Source organism: Seriola aureovittata, chromosome 9 (genome assembly GCF_021018895.1).
Source record: "Seriola aureovittata isolate HTS-2021-v1 ecotype China chromosome 9, ASM2101889v1, whole genome shotgun sequence".
In the NCBI taxonomy this organism is placed as follows: domain Eukaryota; kingdom Metazoa; phylum Chordata; class Actinopteri; order Carangiformes; family Carangidae; genus Seriola; species Seriola aureovittata.
In genome coordinates, this window is record NC_079372.1 from 20,931,185 (window position 1) to 20,946,663 (window position 15,479).

Here is a 15,479-nt window from a genome sequence, read left to right on the forward strand (position 1 = left end):
AATAAAGTTTATCTTAACATATGATCGCATCAGGACCAGCTGAATTCCCACAAAATAACACATATTTGGGATTGTGTCAAACAATGCTGCGTCACCTACACTTAAAGACCCTGAGTGATATCAGCCGAGCGTTCAGGAACACTTTGAGGTGCATTGCCTTTAAAAGACTTCTAATAATGTCGAGATCCTACGAGTGGCTGAACAATCGTTAATACAGCATCAGCCTGTATGTCTCACAGTGTTCTTAAATGTCTCCTGGAGGCCGCTTTGTTCAGATTCTCCTGATGTATCCCACCAACAGAGGGAAATCACAGAGACTAACATCTTTACGTTCTCTATCTATCTTTCCTCATTAAACCACTGTGCATTCTCTGTCCTGTCTGACTTATAGGGTCTATAACCAGTCGCAGTCTATTTCATCTCACCATTGGATCGTCTGTCATTACGAAGACCTGCATCTCATGAATATTTGATGCCAGCCAAGTGCATTAAACCCCGTTCCTTTGCACTGCAGCAGTTACAGTGGTTACGGGCCTAATTATGTTACGGAGAAGGAACTCAGCCGGCACATTTGAAACTCGGTGTCCTCAGAGGACGGCGTGCAAGACGCCTCCTATTTCGGAAATGTTCAACCTCCTTTGTCTTTTTTTTTTTATAGTAGCACGTCCACAGGGGCAGTCCCAGTTTTCTTCTTTTAGGACAAATGAAAACTTCCTGGAGCTTTGTTGCCACAGTCTTTCTCCATTCATTAAATCAGCCTGAGGCGTTTTGTTCTGCCTGCGGCGTGGCATTGGTCCTCGCCTGCTCCTCTCCTTCTCTTCATCATCTTCTGTTCTCTGTCGTTTGATCACATGCTGAGATGTTACATAATTTCTGACAAGAGCTCGGCCCTTTTATCAAGAGGAATAGATTTTATTGGAGATGTAGGTGAACGGCTGCTTTGGGTCATTCGAGGTGATGTAGCCTGTGGCTTCCCTCAGACGTAGGGGAAGGCGGACATGTTCAAGCAATCCTGCAGATGAATAGTGTTAGATTCTTAAACTGCAGGTCAGAGTGCGTCTCGAGAGGTTAAAGCCTACACTTGAAATTAGCCTAGTGCTTGTTAAATGGCACTACGAGGCTATGAGAGGTAGCGCTCCATAGCTCCTACAGTAGTTCACATGAAAAGCACATCAACTAGGGCAGCGGCTGTGTAATATGTGGGAAAGTGGACTTTAAAAAGAAGCTACATTCTGTGATAGTTTGTGGGACTAAAAATAGAAATACTTAAGGGGAGATTATGTGGAGACTGTACGTCAGACTGGAAGCCGGCGTAAAGGATTCGTCTCATGCTGCACTGTACATTCATCCGCCACCCTGTTCCTCCTCATTTCTGTCACTCCACTTCTGCCTCAATGCCAATTTAAGAACAGACACACTAGCATGGAGTCACAAACACAAACACACACACACACACACACACACACACACACACACACACACACACACACACACACACACACACATTCATTCGCACAATGGTGAAACTGAGTTGGCGGATGAGGTGTCAGCATCACTTCAGAGACAGGTTGATGACAATCCAGCTGGAGTCACACTTTTAAAGGTCACACACACTCTTTTTCTTTCTCTGTCTGTCTCTATCTCACTCACACGCACACACACACACACACACACACACACACACACACACACACACACTAACACACACTAACACACTTTAATTAAAAGCTGCAATCAAGCTGACTTCTGCATATATTAACACCTCTCACAGACGTGAGAATGTCGTCATCCCACTGAAGTTATAAAAGTCTGGAACATTTAACTAATCTACACAACTTGGACTGTTAGACGGGTTGCGAAGAGCTTCAAGGAACATTTCACAAATGAGAAAAAAAAAATAAAAAAAAAACTGTGAACACCACAATGAGAGAATTATTCATGCTAACATGTCACTTAGCTCACAGTCGGAAAAGAAGACAGAGGTGTAGTTTACTCTATCGTATTTCATTGGACGTGTTGTCTGTACATCAGCACAGGTGTTACTATAAAACAATGACACTACAAGTTAACGTCCAGTCAATTCAAATATCACACACATGCATGTCCACTGGAAACTCAGTCAGTCATTTTATTTATTCTATTGTAGATTTTACATTTGTTTCCAGGGAGACATCACTGAGTTTATATTGTTTATCGCTGTTATATATATTGCTGCTGCTGTTCTAGAATCTAATATCCAGTCTAAAGGTCTCTGTCCATGTGTAGTTTGATTATAGATCAGGTCTAAGTTCTTTATTAATACTGTGAAAGTATCAAAGCCTCAGTCCACAGAGAAATGCACACAGCCTGTATTCAGAAACTGAGCCTTAAAACCAGCCGTCAGGACTTCTGGAACTTTGTGATGTCACAACAAAGCAGTCACCAAGCCCCGCTACACTGAGATGATTTTTGGATCTCAAAACCACAAATATATCTTCTTATGGATCAACACTTCAAATAAAACACAGGAGAAGAAGAATACATGGCGCTTTAAAACAGAAAAAAATTCAAATCCTGTTCTGAATTGTTTAAAAAACATTATTTTTATAGAAGTACATCTGTTCAAAATTCTTAACTAATGTCCTCGTTAAGTTTGTCCCTGCGTCTTATGCAGGCTGTATGTTTGATGTTTAAAATGAGATGGATTAATGTTCTTTCTTTAAAAAATAACTATGACCCTGAATATATACCCCCCCCCCCCCCCCCCACATTCATATAATGTGCACTGGGAACCTCCAGACACTGTTCCGCTGCTGCTGCAGGAGAAGTCAGGGAGGGCTGATTCTCCAACAGCTTCCCTTTAAATATAACTAATCTTAAATAGGCCTGCGAGTCCCTAAAGAACCGGCTCCCTCCCGTGAGTCCGGGAGCACTTCTGAAAAGGAAGAGAAGTCAGACCCATAAAAGGACAGCGCCCACCCACCAGGGCCTGAGGCTGCCCCAAGGCGGAGCCACCGAACATTACACACTTAATATTATTCAATTAATATTATTCTTAAGGGAAATGAATCTGCCGGACCAACCTGCCACTGATCTAAGCACCTTTACTTTGTCCTCTTTTCTCAATTCTACTCTTTTCATTCTGCTATTTGCTCTTTTAATTCCATTTCATTCATTTCATTTCAAACTAGAGCACACAGCTGCAGCTGAATCCATCTGATTAGAATAGTTAATCACTGACCAGGAGCTAATTTCCAACAACATAATACAGAGATTTTGTGGCCTAGTACATGAGAGCACAGAGACAGGCATAACAAAATACGTAGGAACCCTTACACTAAGACTTTTATTCTGAAGGGCTCAGACTGTCAATGGTCATTGTCCTGAGAGTGGTGCTGGAGGTGGGGTTTGTACCTTTGTATGATGTGGTCACAACGACTGTGGCTTCTTCTCATCACCTGCTTCCACATGTTGCTATTTCTTTTAATCACTTACAGTTATATTTTTGCTTTTTTGCTCCTTCTTTTCTTTTCCACTTGTATTAAATCTATTTTTATATTTTCTTATATTCATTTTTTTTTTTTTTGTTCTCAGATGATAATTTTCTGTTATTCCTGTTTTAAAAAACAGACACTTTGAATCCTAAAAAGCAGTAATCTTTTTTTTCAGGATAATTAAATGTTTTCAATATCACGCTTTTCTCAAGATCATATTTTACAAGAACAAAGAAACTGCAAAAAAAAAAAAAAAAAAAAAAAAAGAAAAGTGAAAAATACCAAATCATTATTCATATTAGTTTGACTTTCCACACGGTTCTGAAAATGACTGAAAATAGTGAAACCTTTACCGTGGAAACTTTTAATGACATAATGAGGCTTTTCTGTGCAGATTTTTCACTTATCCATCAAAATAAGCACCTGAGCCCCGAGCCACCTGCAGCTCTAAAAAAAACAAATGTTTGGCAGGTGGTCGACTTACCATCTATTCACAAGGTAGAGACACTAGTGACTACCATTTGTTCCACTTCAGCTCTAAACACTCGGTCCCCTGTGTTTGAGTGTGAGGATCCAGCCCAGCGGTATCAAAGCGCAATGGGAGAGAGATACGGAGTGACAGCATTGTCATATCAATTATCATCCCCACTAAAGACATATCTCACTTAGGCTGAAGTGAACAGATAGGGCCTGCGCAAAAGTCACTGTACAAATAATTGCCCGTCCATAGCTGCACCTGTCAAATACAGTTAACCGTGTGGGTTTCCGTGGACAAGGGAGAGGAAAGAGAACAGATAAGCTCCATTTAGTTTGGGATGTGATGTGTTTTAAATTGCAGTGGCAGCTGTAAAAAGGGCCTGTGCTTGCACACTGAAGAAACGGAAAGTAAGATAAAGGAAAGCATCAGGCTGGGGAAAATAATCTTAACAGAGGTATGTCAAGGCCATCGCGGCCATCTTTAATTTAAGGAGCGTAGTGACCTGTTACCTCACGAGGATGAAATGTTATCGGGATTGTGTAGATACCTTTATATCAGAAAACCATAAGGTGATATGTTTTGCCCCTGGAAGAACACTATATATTGTTCATTTAAAAGGATGTGGGATGAGAAAAAGACATATTTGCTTTATAAGTGTGTATATTTCAATTCATTTTGCACAGCTTATATATTTGTATTGTTTATATTTAGATTTTCTATAACATTTCTTAACATTTTTATTGTATATATTTTATCTTATTGTTAATTTTTTCTACTTTTACTGTCCAATAGCAATTGATTGCAATCTCTATTATGAAAATATTTAAAACTTGACCTGAACCAAAATATATTCAAGCATGTCGGTATGAGATCACAAGGAACCTGCTCCACCTTAATTCAGAAACTGGAAGTCAAAAGTAAAAATAGCTTAAATATTTAAGTTATTTGACCTGCCGAACTTGTTTCATCTATGTTTATATTTCTTTTCTCCGTATTATATTTATTGTCATGCACCAAAACATCCTCAGAAGTTGAAAACCTACTTGGTAATAAACCAGGTTCTGATTCTGATTCAGATTTTGCCCTCACCCTGTATCTGTAGTTGACTTCTCGGTATAAAAAAAATAAAGTAAAATAAAGTATAAGTGCAAGCCAGGTCTTACTGTGTTATGGCAGTCAGCATTGATCAGCTGCAGCAGCTGACTCTCGAACTTCTCCAGGGACGGCTGGAGGGAGACGGTCAGTCTGTTCAGGTGAAGGGCAGCATCTTGAGCAGCTGAGGCCTCAGCAGAGCATCTCCTGGTGACGGCACAAACACAGCATCAAACTATCAGCATGTCATGACATTTACACACTAATATTAGAGTTAGAGCATTTCCAGTTTCCTCTTCCTCTGGTTTGTTCATTCTGTTTTCAGCTCAGTAAAAGAAAAAAAAAAACCCAACTAAAAACCACAATCTACCATAATAAATATGTGAAACAACTATATTCCTATTTGCGAGCCAGTTGCCTAACATCGCCCGTCATCCACAAAAAACTGTATAATTGCATCCCAAAAGTTCTGGAAAACTAAAAGAAAGCAGTCGTGTGGAAAACACATGGTTTGATGCTGTGTTACAGCCGTGCTGCTGATTCCTTATGTGTGTGTGTTATCTTACAAAGTGAGCTGAACTCTCCTCGGTTAAGAGCCAAAGGGTTAGTTTCCACAAACACTTGCTGTTTCATGGCAGTTTTACTTATTAATCTATCTGCCTCACCCTGGACTCCAGAGACGCTCCGCTTCGAATGTTGCATGCCCGTAGAATTTATGTTGATCCCTCAACCTTGACTTCAGTCTTGTTTTTATTTTGCACAGAGTAGCAGCTGAGTGTGTGAGTCTGTCGGCTGCTGGTTCAGGGGGTTCATGTTTTAGCTGCTATCTTAACAAAGCGTCAGGTAGCGGAGAGTGAAAGAATACGGGATGTGAATGAGTGGCAGGGAGGATGTAAACAAACAAACAAACAAACAAACACTGTAACGCTGTAAACTGCTACGTATCAAAACCACACGAAATAATATATTCTATGAAGCATCGTTCATTGTCATATTTCTGACTCCCTTCGTGGAGATTTCTATCCAGCTGGATGATGAAACAAACACACCCCATTTTTTTGGCAGCACTTTGATTATGAATATATTTGATTAGAACTTTTCTGAGAGACAGCAGCTCCATCTAAATAACTGCGCCATTGATTTGTGGTGAGCAGCCTAATGCCAATCACTGGAATATTTATTCCACAGAGAGAGATACCAGTGCTCGTGTCAAACAACAAAAACCGTTTCCATTTGGATACTCGGCGTAAATTAAATCAGAATCGACTGAAGAAAGCATCTCAGCCAATGGATGAAGTGGGAAAGCCTGTGAAGTCCACAATCGGCCCTTTCAGACACAGCAAAGAGAAAATAGCCAGTGTGATTGTAATCTCGTCAAGAGTAATGTAGCCATCAAGCGTTTCATTGCAGCCCTTGTCTCTGGAGCGCAGACTGGGGCTGTTCTGAATGCAGCGTGAATATCAAGCCGGTGGCTGTGGTCTTAAAAGGCAGCTTAGGTCTCCGCTGCTCACAGCCCCAGAACATGAAGAGGATTAGCCTGCTACCATACCTCCCACTGACTCCCAATGATTATAGCTCTGCACTGTCAGACTTCATTACATTTCCCCTTAGAAACTTACTTTCTAAGTACTGCAGACTTTTCAACTTCTGATGGAACTAAGTTTCAAAAAAAGGCCAATATTAAATATTAAGTGTTGATTGTCTGGTTTGTGATTTTGACAGCTGGAGACATAAAACATGAAAATACATTTGCTTACATATAGTTTTGTTACAATAATATTTGTATTTCTTACTGTTAAACGGAATGAAAATCGACAAAAAAGTGTCAATTTTCAATTAAAGCAATTAGTTAATTGAATTTAATTATACACACATACATACATTTATATGTGTACAATGACTTTTGCAGCATATACACATACACGTACTAAAATACATGTGCATGCACATACTTGTAGGAAACAAACATAATAAATAAATAAACAAAACATATTAATATTAATACATATTTATATATATTATATTATTATATATATATTTATACATATATAAAAACAATGATCCTCATGTATTTAGTCCATTTATTCCACTGTCTTGTAAATCTCTTGATTTCTGATTCATTTACTGTTCCCATGTCTAATTTCCTTTGTTTATTTTTTTGTTTGTTTTTTCAACTTTATTTTACTTTTGACTTCCAGTTTCTGGATCAAGGTGGAGCAGGTTCCTTGTCATTGGTTCAGTATCCGGTTAAGGTGTCTGTCTATAACGTGAGCTCATAATAGAGATTGCAATGAATTGCTATTGGACAGTAAAAGTGAACGTGGGTGATTCTCCTCCACAGTCTGATTTAATTCATAATGTACATTTTGATTGTATTTTTGGTGTAATAAAGAATCTTGTGTATATTTTCAATGAAAACTCTATAATTGTTCATCATGAATATTGTTAGAGGGAGTTCTTGGTTGCGTCCTCTTTTTTAATAAAAAGTTTCTGATTTGTAAATATTTATAGAAATTTGACACAGCTGTGACTAATTTAGTTGATGTGGCCTCCAAGTCTTATTAAATATTTGTGAATGTGTTTGTAGTCCTTTTGATGCCCAGACTTGTCATATATTATTAATTTTATTTAGTTTCAGATAAAAAATAAAAGTATTTGTCTTATATCTTTTATATTTTTTATTTCCAGTTGTATAAAGTATTATTTATCCATCCGTTTTGCCGCCATTTCAATTGTCCTTCAATTTTTCAAGTTCTTCAGTTCCTTTTTTATCATAAACTATTTAGCTTCGGTTCCTCCGTCGTCATGTTTACAAGATGAGAGGTTATGACACGTCCTCGGGTCCGACTGGAGGCTACAGTGAGTCGAAGAAAAAACGACGTGATGGAGACAAGAATCAACAGTGGTGCGTCTCTCCACCTCTGGAGACAGATATTGGTGAGTAAAGTAATGAAGTTTGATGCTGAGATGGAACGTTTCCTCTAGACAGGGAGGAAAACAGCTGTTAATGCTAACGTTAGCTATGTAGCAATAGAAAAAATGTACAAATAGCTCCTTAATGTCTTGAGTTTTAATCATTTTTTATTTTGTTGTTTCACATGAAGTAATTTATCATTCAGTTCCTTTGTTTAAAGGTTGCCATCAGATCAGATTGGATCGGAGGAACGGAACGGTAGAAGTACCATCATATCATTTTCCACCTTGTCAGATGTTGTTGTTGTTGTTGTTGTTGTTGTTGTTGTTGTGCAGTAAACACAGAGTCAGGACGGGAACAGACACCTCACATATGTCAAAGTCCAACACAGGAAGATTGTTTGGTCTTGCAGCACACACTGAAGGAACAAGTGAAAGGGCAGCAGGCTACACGCTAACAGAAAGTAAAATGCCCTAAAATGTGTTGTGTCTTGTGCATTCATGCTGCAATTTGAGCCAAAAAAGGCAAAGAAATGGAGGGAAAATGTGGAACATGGGCAATAAGGCCTGTAAAGTCTGCAGAAAGAGCTGGAGGTGAGTGAACATTACAGGAGAGACGCGGACTAAAAACCTGGCTCATGTGGATTATAAAACATTTATTTTTCACTCACGGCTCAACACACTTTTACCATTTTCTCGCCATTTTCAACCATTTTTTCGCAGTAATTCTGGCCAGTTTTCTATCACTATTTCTCATATGTGTTTAAATAACCTTAATGAGAATAACAGGGCCACCAACTAATCAGAAGGAAGACATTTTGAATTCATAAACACTGTGTTATTTTATCGACCTGATGTCAGAACCGACTTTAACACATTTTCCTGTTGTTGAGAAGTTTTGTCTTATCCAGATCATTTATCATTTATGATATAATAATGTGTTGTTCATTCTTCGTGATGTGAAGTTTACCTGTCGGAGAAGCTGCAAGCCCGGGGATGTTCTCATCTCCAGAGACGAGGACGTTCTCTGGGAGGAGGTGCATCATGGAAACCAGCGCAGGATGTCTTTTGACCACACAGTCCAAATGGGAACCATCAATAGTTTTGAGGAGACTGCTGTCTGCAAGAAGAGACATAAAACATATGTATGTAGAATATCTCATCGTGCATTTCATTTCAACTGCTCCTCTAAATACAAATGGGTCGGATATGATGTTTCCACCCCGCCATCATTCCTTGTCCAGACACAGAAATGTCATCCATCTACCTGGCGCGTCAGAGTCTAATATTTCCCCGAAAGCAGCGAGTCACCTGACAGCATGACACCCAACACGCAAACACTTCCATTTTTCAATATTCCATTTGGCTGCTGGTGACCTAGGTGCAATGTCCCATTACAGAGCGAGCATCGTTTTCCTGGGCAAAACCGAAATGACAACCATTCTGCTTGGAAAACGCACTCCATCGGAAGGGCACTGCGGCGTAGACGGGGCAGAAGGTATGAGCAATGAGGTAGACGTCGTCATCCTTCAAGCAGGTCATCCAGTGACAAGTGACGACCCGTGATTCCTACCATCGACACAAAGCGCAGGCCATTTGGAAGGTGAGCAATGTGGTGTCTGATGCGCCGCGTATGTTGGCTTCCTTCAAGCCTGAACGGCGTCGCAATCTTTCACTCTGACAGGGTTAATGATTGTACCTTCAACGGCATCAGTGACAATCAATACAGGAAGCCGCGTTCGCTACCATAGGCTGTTTCAACGAGTCGACAGTGGACAATCTGAAGGTGAGTCGTTATAGATAATGAAATGGGAGCATTTGACTGATGGGTTCATAATTATCACAGTAAACAGCTGCATGACGATAACAGCTTATGGTCGTTTTACACACACACACACACACACACACACACACACACACACACACACAGACACACAGACACACAGACACACAGACACACACACGGCAGCAGTTCTGTAGAAACAGTCCAGAGGAAAGGTATTCAAACTAAAAGTACAGACCTACATAAAGACATTAACACATGTGGTTTAATGTAACCATGGCAACCACACCAAGAGAAATTACACAGGAGCTAATTTTTTTACTGCTATCTGAGCACCAACAATCAGATGATGTAGAAAAAACATCTTTTCACCAGCAGGAAACAAACATTTCAAGTACAGTAGCAAAAACAGTTTTTCCTCAAAGTTGATTAGATTTCGAGTCGAGTACGGTGCGTCCCGTGTAGGACCTACAGGAAACATTACACCTTTATGCTTGTTATTGGAGGCTTTACAAGAGGAAACAGATGCAAAGATGCAAAAACCATCCTATTTTGACACCATTGTTCCCATCTTGTCTCCCACCAACTTTCCTGAATTTCAAGCAAGTAGTTTTAGTTGCCCAAACTTAAACAACCATAACTATAACAGTGGCAAATCGGAAAATCTACATATGGATCCTGAATCTGAAACTGTTTTGACTGTTGTAACAGTTGTGTTTGTCTAAAAAGATCAAGACTGTTGCCAATCTCAATAAATTCACTGCTGAATGCTGTTTATATATTTATATACTGTATGTATATATATATATATATATATATATATATACGTTTTTATTTATCTTAAAAGTGCAGTAAACAGAAAAAAACTAAAACAAACGTGCTTGTTCCAAGCATCTTAGGGAATTTGCCACAGTTCTTCTGTGGATTTAGGGTCTCCCAGACTGACTCCATGATGATGAGATTCAGAGGCGGAGCCAGACATTGTAAAGATTCTGGGTTTAGCCCAAACTTAAGAGGCTGAAAATGAAACCATCACATTTTGCGCCAAGCTCCACTAGTAGTTGGGCAACCTATAGATGGAGATATTTCCCCAGGAGCTAAAAGAGCTCCCCTGATCTTCAGGTCCACGTTGAAGTTAAATCACAAACTCTATAAAATATCGTACACACCCAAACATTAAAAATATCATGTGCATTACTGTCCATGTTCGTTGGAGTGTATTTAGCAGAAAACCATCACCTTCACAGTTCTGAGAAAAACTGCTGAATGGAATCCACACAGACGCAATAAACCGTACGTTTCAGCTTCTAAAACATCACTGCATTTTCTTCTAGTTCTGACTTCCTTACAAACTTTGCCCAGGAGGAAAAAAAAAAAAAATAAGTTTAACACCTGAGGTACAGACATTCAGGTTCAGACTTTTGTGAGGAAGAAACCAATCTATTCAGATATCACCCAATGGCAGCCTCACAATGAATTCAGTTTAAGACAAAAATCTTTCACTAAAATATTTAAGATACTACGCTGTTTTAAGAGGCACAGAGGTAAAACGTTTGTGATAAAAGCAGAGAAATAGCAAAGAGATCAACATGGATCAGCTGTGTGGTACGACTGAAAAAGAAAAAAGGTTTAATGATGATCTATTTGAAATAAACTGCATCTGCACAGAAGGAGGGTTCTGTGAATAAAGTTGCTCTTTTCCAATCAAATAAAACAATGAAATTAGGCAAAGATAATGTGTTCACAGGAATTCGTATTGTAGACAGCTTTCATCTATTCTCAGGGCAGAGCCAGCGCCTTTATCTGTAAAGTCAATGAAAGGGACTGAGAAGGAAAGAAGATGATAGAGTATATGACTGTGTTCCCCTCCCCCTCCCTGTCCACGGCTCAACCCAGCCAGCCCCTTTAACTCCAACTCTCTCTAACAGTTAACTCGCTTTAAAAAAAAACGTCTACTTACGTCTAAAGCCAAAAAAAAAAAGGCAAAATGGTTTGGGGAAATCTCTGAGGTTGCAGCTCAGCTTCAACAAACATTTTCAGTGGCGACAGCAGCTTTCATTGAAAAGGTGTTTCTTACCATGAAACACATAAAAAAAATAAAAATAAAAAAAGTAGGGTGGGTGTGAAGGGAGAGAAAAAGAGGGAGGAATCAAACATAGAACTTTCTTGACACAGATGGTGCCCAGGTGTCGGCAACTTTTTCATCATTTATTTCTTGTTATTCATTATGCATCAAGCTTGGGTTTCAGTCAGATGCTGTGCATAGATTAGAAAACGACCCCAAAATTTCCTTACAGCATTGGAGTGGTACCTCAGAGTCAGTTGAGCAGCAGCTTGGCAAGAGATGTGAAACTAAGGAAGTGAGGGGAAAAACCCAAAAAAAAAAAAAAAAAAAATGGCTCAGCATCAGACAAACAGAGGCAGTGGTTCTGGGAGAAGGTTGAGTTGGAAAGAAGAAAGACATAAAGATGAGATGGGTGATTTTTGAGAAAGGGTTTTACTGCCAACTTAGGTACGAGTGAAGGGATTTGAAGTGGTGACTTGCAAGATTCGTTTGTTTCTATGTTTGGTACCGAGCAATCGCTACTTTGGTCCTTCTGCATGTAAATTCAGAGATGCTGATACCAACACACTTTTTCATACATCGTCTGGTTCAAATAAGCTGTTATTGTTGGTGGTGGAAATTTTTCCAGAAAAAAATAAATTTCCCTAAAAAAAGGTTTTCAAAAACTAGATATAGTTAGACTCAATATTGTGGTAAATGAGTCAGTAATAGAAAGGCTTACAAATTCCAATTAAACATTAAAAAAATGCAGAATTAATTGTCAATGAAGTCGTCAAGAATGCAAAAACAAAAACACACAAACTGCCAAAACAAATGCAACAGAAGAAACGCTGCGTTTCCAGACAGCTAAATGGAAGAGCGTCAGGCCTCTAGGGGGAGCTCTAAGCTATAAGTAGCAAGTGTTAGCATTAGCTTATCTACAGTCTATGGGAGCTCCACTTAGAGCTCCCCCTAGAGGCCTGGAGCTCTGCAGTGTTGTTGTCTGGATCTGCAGCGTTTTTTCTGTTGCATTTGTTTTGGGGTTTGTGTGTTTTTGTCTGTATTTGCAGCGTGTTTGTTGTTCATGTTCTTGTTCTTGCCTTCTGCAGCACGTTTCCGTTGTTGTATTTGTTTTGTACTTTCGTGCATCGTTTCTGAATTTGCAGCTCGTTTCTCTAATGGAAGTGTTCTGGGCCGCTGCAGCGTGGTTGCTTTTGTCGGCCACCGTTATAAAGCAGAGGTACGAGTACAGGTGCACAAGCCACAACAGGGGAAGAAGTGTTGTTTAACTTTATTTGTTGGAAATTTGAAGTTCACCCAAACAGCAATAAAGCTTGGCGTGGGTGGTGAAAACAAACACCTCTGTGGGATGCCTCAGAGACAGATATGCAGGGAAGACACTGGCAAACATCTTTATCTTAGCCACAAAGAGGCTTTTTGGTTTATCAGGGATGAAATTTGTCATGGCTTTACCTTCATGTCCCCCGCACACAGACATAAGCAATAAATTAATGCATTGTGGTGCTGCTTCAAATTAAGATATGTTAATGTGAACACAATGTGCCATCTGTTTGTCCTCTCGTCACACTAAGAGGGCCCCAGAGGAGCCCTCCGTCCTTCTCACTCCATTTTCTCCTCCCTCTTCTCCTTCCCCTTTTCTCCCAGTTGGTTGAGAAGCTCAGATCAAGCCAATGAGCTCACTGCTTCCCTTCATGCTTGTTTCCTCCTCTTATTTTTCGCCTAACATCCTTTAAGACTTTCAAAGGCCCCAAGGCAACTTCCCCTCATCTGTCGTCCCTCCTTATTCCCCATTTCCTGCCTCTTGACCTCGACTCCAGCTTTGGAAAATAGAGACGTTTTGACTTCTCTGCCGCCACCACATCTATTTCTTTTGTCTGTATTTTCACGGCTCCTTTTTCTGTTAGGATTCAGACCAACTCCAACTGATATTTCTGCATTCAGGTTTTTCTCCACTGATGTTTTTCCCTTTTAGTCCAACTTGTATTACATAGGTTAAACCCATGTTTAACCTAATTTCTAACTGCCTGCTTGAGGTCAAACAAGACCAGTTGCATTTGTATAGCCCTGATAAAAAACCATGTCCTGTGAACGTCTGTTTATCCAGAGCCATGAACCAGCTTGTGTTTTTCTTGCTTTTAACTGCACCACTGTTTTTAATTAGCCCGGTGGTTGTATGTTTTCTCGTTATCAACATAGTTAGTGTTATGAGTACTAACGCGCACCGTCACCTGCAGTATCATCCCATCATGTTTCCTACTAAACCGGTGTTTCTCAAACTTTTACAGACCACTTAACCACTAAAAGACAGTGAAGAGAGGCAGGAAACACGGGGGAATGACACGCCACAAAAAGTCCAACCAGTTGGGAATCGAACCGGAGACTAACTGCTCTCTGTTTGATAGTTAACAGGCTGATAACTGGGGAAATTTAGCACAATCCCAGTGAAGGACTAACTGTTAGCTTCATCCGCCTTTCCTTTTGAATGTCACGCTGATCATTTATGACCAAAATCGTAAAACATAAACTGTAAATGGTCGGTTACAGTGAACAACACTGCAACACAGCCGTAGTCATATAGGCTTAATAATGTTTGAATTTACATGAGTTGATTTAATATGGAAAACAACACATATACACTACTGACAAGTAGGTTTCATGGTCACCCAGACAGATTGAAAAACACTAAATTTAAAACATAATTTAATACATTTACTCCGTGGACCACTCTTTAAAAAAGGCTGTACTGGACAAAGCCTCTAGTTCTGCCTCCATTCTTCCTCTTCTTTATATATTCATGTGTCTTTACCCGAGAGAAGGAAGTGTGTGTGTGTCTGTGTGTTTGTGTGTGTTACTCAGCCAGTGGCAGAGAGCCTGGTGAGGCAGTAGAACACAGAAATACATATTGTTTGGCAGCCACCAATATATACATATACCCTGCTCCAGGTCTGGCAACCAATTAGATCTACGTACACACACTGCGCACACTGCGCACACAGACACACAGACACACAGACACACAGACACACAGACACACAGACACACACACACACACACACACACACACACACACACACACACACACACACACACACACACACGTTAACTCAGGGAAACATGCTCATAGCCTGGCAGTGGCGCTATTTAGCAATGCGTTACGTTTCCAAAAGGCCCGTTGTCAAATCTGGAACAGTTGTTGTAAATCTACAGATTCTGTTGTGGCAGAATCATGGAAGATAAATCAAAACTTCTCCCTCTGTATAAACACTCTGTTGATCGGCGTGTAAATGGGAGTCTTGGCTTCTCCTCACATACAGTTCTGTGCCTTTAAGTGGCAAATGTTTTACATAACTGTTCTGAAGAATAAGTCTGCCATTATTCTGTATTTTTCTTCCTGTCAACAAACGTGTTAGTATATCTCTGAATTCCTCTCCACTTGCCCGCCCCTGTACGCATGAGAATCTCTGAGTCTCACAGCTGGATTCATTTCTCAGTGTCACCGCTCAGTTAAGAATTGATTCTTGATTGATTCTCAATTCAGAAAAGTGGGGTACTATTTTCTTACTCTTACTGCAGTGCGCTATGCAGCAAAGCCTTCATTCACTTACTGGCTTCTAAAGCTTTGTCTGAAGCGACAGAAGAAGCAGAGTGGTGAGTGAAGTTTGATGCTGAACTCAC

At 40.0% G+C, this 15,479-nt stretch overlaps 1 protein-coding gene across 1 annotated transcript in view; it reads right to left on the bottom strand.

Moving 5' to 3' along the window:
- Positions 1-15,479, bottom strand: part of nphp4 (nephronophthisis 4) — a 163,856-nt gene that overhangs the window by 120,552 nt on the left and 27,825 nt on the right. Inside the window, 3 exon segments of the mRNA XM_056385157.1 lie at positions 5,115-5,206; positions 5,209-5,250; positions 8,927-9,076. Coding sequence (XP_056241132.1) covers positions 5,115-5,206; positions 5,209-5,250; positions 8,927-9,076 — 284 coding nt within the window.